This window comes from Merops nubicus, unplaced genomic scaffold (assembly GCF_000691845.1).
Source record: "Merops nubicus isolate BGI_N331 unplaced genomic scaffold, ASM69184v1 scaffold28094, whole genome shotgun sequence".
Classification (NCBI taxonomy): domain Eukaryota; kingdom Metazoa; phylum Chordata; class Aves; order Coraciiformes; family Meropidae; genus Merops; species Merops nubicus.
Window position 1 is genome coordinate 1 of NW_008606691.1, and position 3,097 is coordinate 3,097.

Genomic DNA, 3,097 nt, shown 5'->3' on the forward strand with positions numbered 1-3,097 from the left:
CTAGCAGAGATGAAAGGAGTCGGTAGAGGCCGGGCAGAGAACGCGCGCTCGTGATTAAACGGTGACAAATCGCGGCACGCCGCCGCTCCCGAACAGTAACTGCACCTTGTTCTCTCCAAGCGTTAGGCAGAGGAGTCAGTAACTAAGAGTATTTTTAGTGAAGGTTTGAGTATTCCTGTCTGCTTTTGGGATTCTCTGCGAAAAGATGTTGTTATCTGCAGCTCATCAGAGGGCAGCTGGAGTTACCTGGACCCACACGGCCTCCGGGAGCCCCCCTGCTCCTGGGGAATGCCACCTCCTCTGGCTCTCCACGCCAGGCTCTGCTGAAGCAGAACCTGCCTTCACGAGCACCTCTGCTGATAAAGCTTCTGCCCCAAAACCAAACCCATACAAACCGTCTACAGTCCTAAGTCCCATTCGTGAGCTTTCTGAGGTCCCTTCCGTCAGAATTCATCCCTGAGGCAAAGAAAAACCAACGGTTACTAATCCTGGCCTTCAGCTCTGCAGCAGAATCAACACAGCTGCGGTGCTTGTGAATGTGCACAGGCTCCAAAAAAAAAAACCCAAAAAGAAAAAGCTTGAGTCCTCAGTCTGCGAGCCCCATCTAGCAGAGAACATGCTGCTCTGCTGCCGTGCCCTGCCACAGCCAAGCCTTTCTTCTCTCTCTTACAAACTGCATCCGCCAGGGATCCAGGACTCTGTCAGTAAAGCCAGCAGTCAGGGAGAGCAAGCTCAGAGGGGCAGCTGCGAGGAAGGGACGTTCCTCAGTGGAGAGCAGGTTTTTACCGAGGCCACTGCTTCTCCCTGTCTGTCAGGGGCACGTAGATCACGCCCATCAGCTGCGTCTCCACGATCTGCCCGTCGCTGGTCTTGTCGTACTGCATCAGCACCTGGTTGGCACCTTCGGGCCCCACGGGCAGGATCAGCCTCCCCCCCGGCTTCAGCTCCTCCAGCAGCTGTGGGCAGAGGAACCGGCATCAGCAGAGCCAGAGGCACAGCAGGGATAAGCTGCTGTGAAGGCTGGGACCCCTGGCAAAGCACAGGCTGGCCAGCCCCACAGGGAGCAGCCAGGACAAGCAGCTCCCCGTGGCTCGGCAGCGCTGGGTCAGGGGCTGGCACAGGCTGCCTGTGGCACACCCCCAGCAGGGCACCTACCTCCTTTGGCACGGTGGCTGCTGCTGCTCCCACGTGAATGGCATCGTAAGGAGCCTCTTCGGGGTACCCCTGCCTGCCATCTCCAACTACAGGAGGAGGAAAAAGCGTGCACAAAACGCTTCTGTCAACAACTCCATGCAAATGGAATTCTTCCTGTATCCTCTTGACAGATGTCTAGATGATGAAAACTTCATCATAAGACTGTGATAGGAATTTGAGGGTTTTTTTTAATTTAACTTTCTAAAAAGGGAGAGAGATTTCTGGAACTGAGCCATGCCAGAAGACAGAAGAGTCCAAGCCAGGAGGCCTTTCAATAACACACTGGCTTCATGCAGGCTTGAGATTCCAGGTACAGAAGAGCTGACTCAACCAACCCTCCCAAACAACCCCAACAGCACGTGCAGACCCACTCAAACAGCCTAAAACCCACATGTTGCACAACTGCACCCCTGTGGAGCGTCCCACACCGAGCTGTGACAGTCACCACGTGCTCAGAGGCAGGTGCAGGGCAGGACTGCCCCCACCACACCCACCACCCACCCACCACAGCACCCGAGGGTCCCCGGGCTCACCCACAAGCTTCACACGCCCAGAGCTGAGCAGACTTGGGTCATCCTCTTGGACGTTCCTGATGGACTCATGGACCAGCTCCTTGATGTGCTCGACACCCACGGCCTTCCCCGTGGGGCCCATCTGAAAATAAACAGAGCAGGCAGCTGTACACCTCCTGCACCTACTGAGAGGTGTTTCACAGGGCGAGCCACTGTGGGGATGGGGGAATTTCCAGGAAGAGGCTTAAGAGCAGACCTCTGCTCAGGAGGGGCAAACACTCTGGTTTTACAGCTGGGGTGTCCCAGTGAATCAGCTCCCTGAGGGACACATGGACACTGCCTACAGGCATCCCCAGTTATCCCTCGTTTCCAAAGGGATAATTATTTGGTAGAATTAGCAGCTTCTGCAGCAGCAGGGCCAGTTCTTGACTAACTAACCTCCTGAAAAGAGCAGCTTACAGAAGAGGAAGCTTTCCACCGTTCCACAGAGAATAACCAGTTTAAAAAACAGACTGTGACTACTTAGGAAGCAAACTAAAAACAACCTACATGGCACATAATCCTCTCGATGGGAGCTGGGTTAACACAAAACCCTCTCACAGCACATACAGCATCCATTCAGATTCCAAAAATCACTGCAGTTGGTTTTACTACAAGCAGTTGGTTCTACCCCTTCCTCCCAGCTCCTCTTCTCTCTGCAAAAGTCACAGGCTGGAACTGGGGTCCCACAGACTCACCATCCTGGCGAAGCAAGCCGTAAGATATCCGCTGCCAGACCCCACATCCAGAGCTTTCCCACCTTCCACAAGCTGGTCCTTGAGCAGTTCCAGCGCGTGGGCATGCTGCATGGACAAGCACAAGGTGGGAAACGTCCCAGGTTAGTCTCCCCTCCTCTTTTTTTTCCTGTGTTAAGCGTTATCTGCTCTGATTCAAGCACAGCACAGTGGGTGCTCTGTCTGACACACCCAGAGTGAAATTCAAGGTTTGATCTGGGACATCTGTTGCAGGAGGGCATTGAGGAAGAGGTTCAGGATGTGAGGCAGTAGGAAAAAAGGTCCCACCAAAAGCTGGACAACTTTAATGGCCAGCCTCAGCTGCACAGAATTCCTGCCTGTGCAAACTTGTAAAGCAACTTGCAGAGTATAGGGCAAACTCTTCTTAAAAAGCAAAAAGCTTCACATATACAGTGCCTAGAGAAACAAGCACAGTAATCACACCCATGGGATCTGCTTCACCTCTCTGCTTCAGCAGTTAAGAAAAAAAAAAAAGATGTAAACAATTTCTTCCACAGCTTGAGTACTGGGGGCAGTTTTGGGTGCCACAGGATAACAAAGACCTTGAGGGGCTGGAGCAGATCCAGACCTAGGCAGGGGAGCTGGGGAGGGGTCTTG

The 3,097-nt window shown here is 53.4% G+C and overlaps 1 protein-coding gene across 1 annotated transcript in view; it reads right to left on the bottom strand.

The window, feature by feature from the left end:
* Positions 1–782: 782 nt before the first annotated feature.
* LOC103772410 (protein-L-isoaspartate(D-aspartate) O-methyltransferase-like) overlaps positions 783–3,097 on the bottom strand; it is a 4,179-nt gene continuing 1,864 nt past the window's right edge. Inside the window, exons 4-7 of the mRNA XM_008939741.1 lie at positions 2,444–2,548; positions 1,728–1,848; positions 1,156–1,241; positions 783–956 (exon numbers count right to left, since the gene is read on the bottom strand). Coding sequence (XP_008937989.1) covers positions 783–956; positions 1,156–1,241; positions 1,728–1,848; positions 2,444–2,548 — 486 coding nt within the window. The remainder of the gene's footprint in view (positions 957–1,155; positions 1,242–1,727; positions 1,849–2,443; positions 2,549–3,097) is intronic.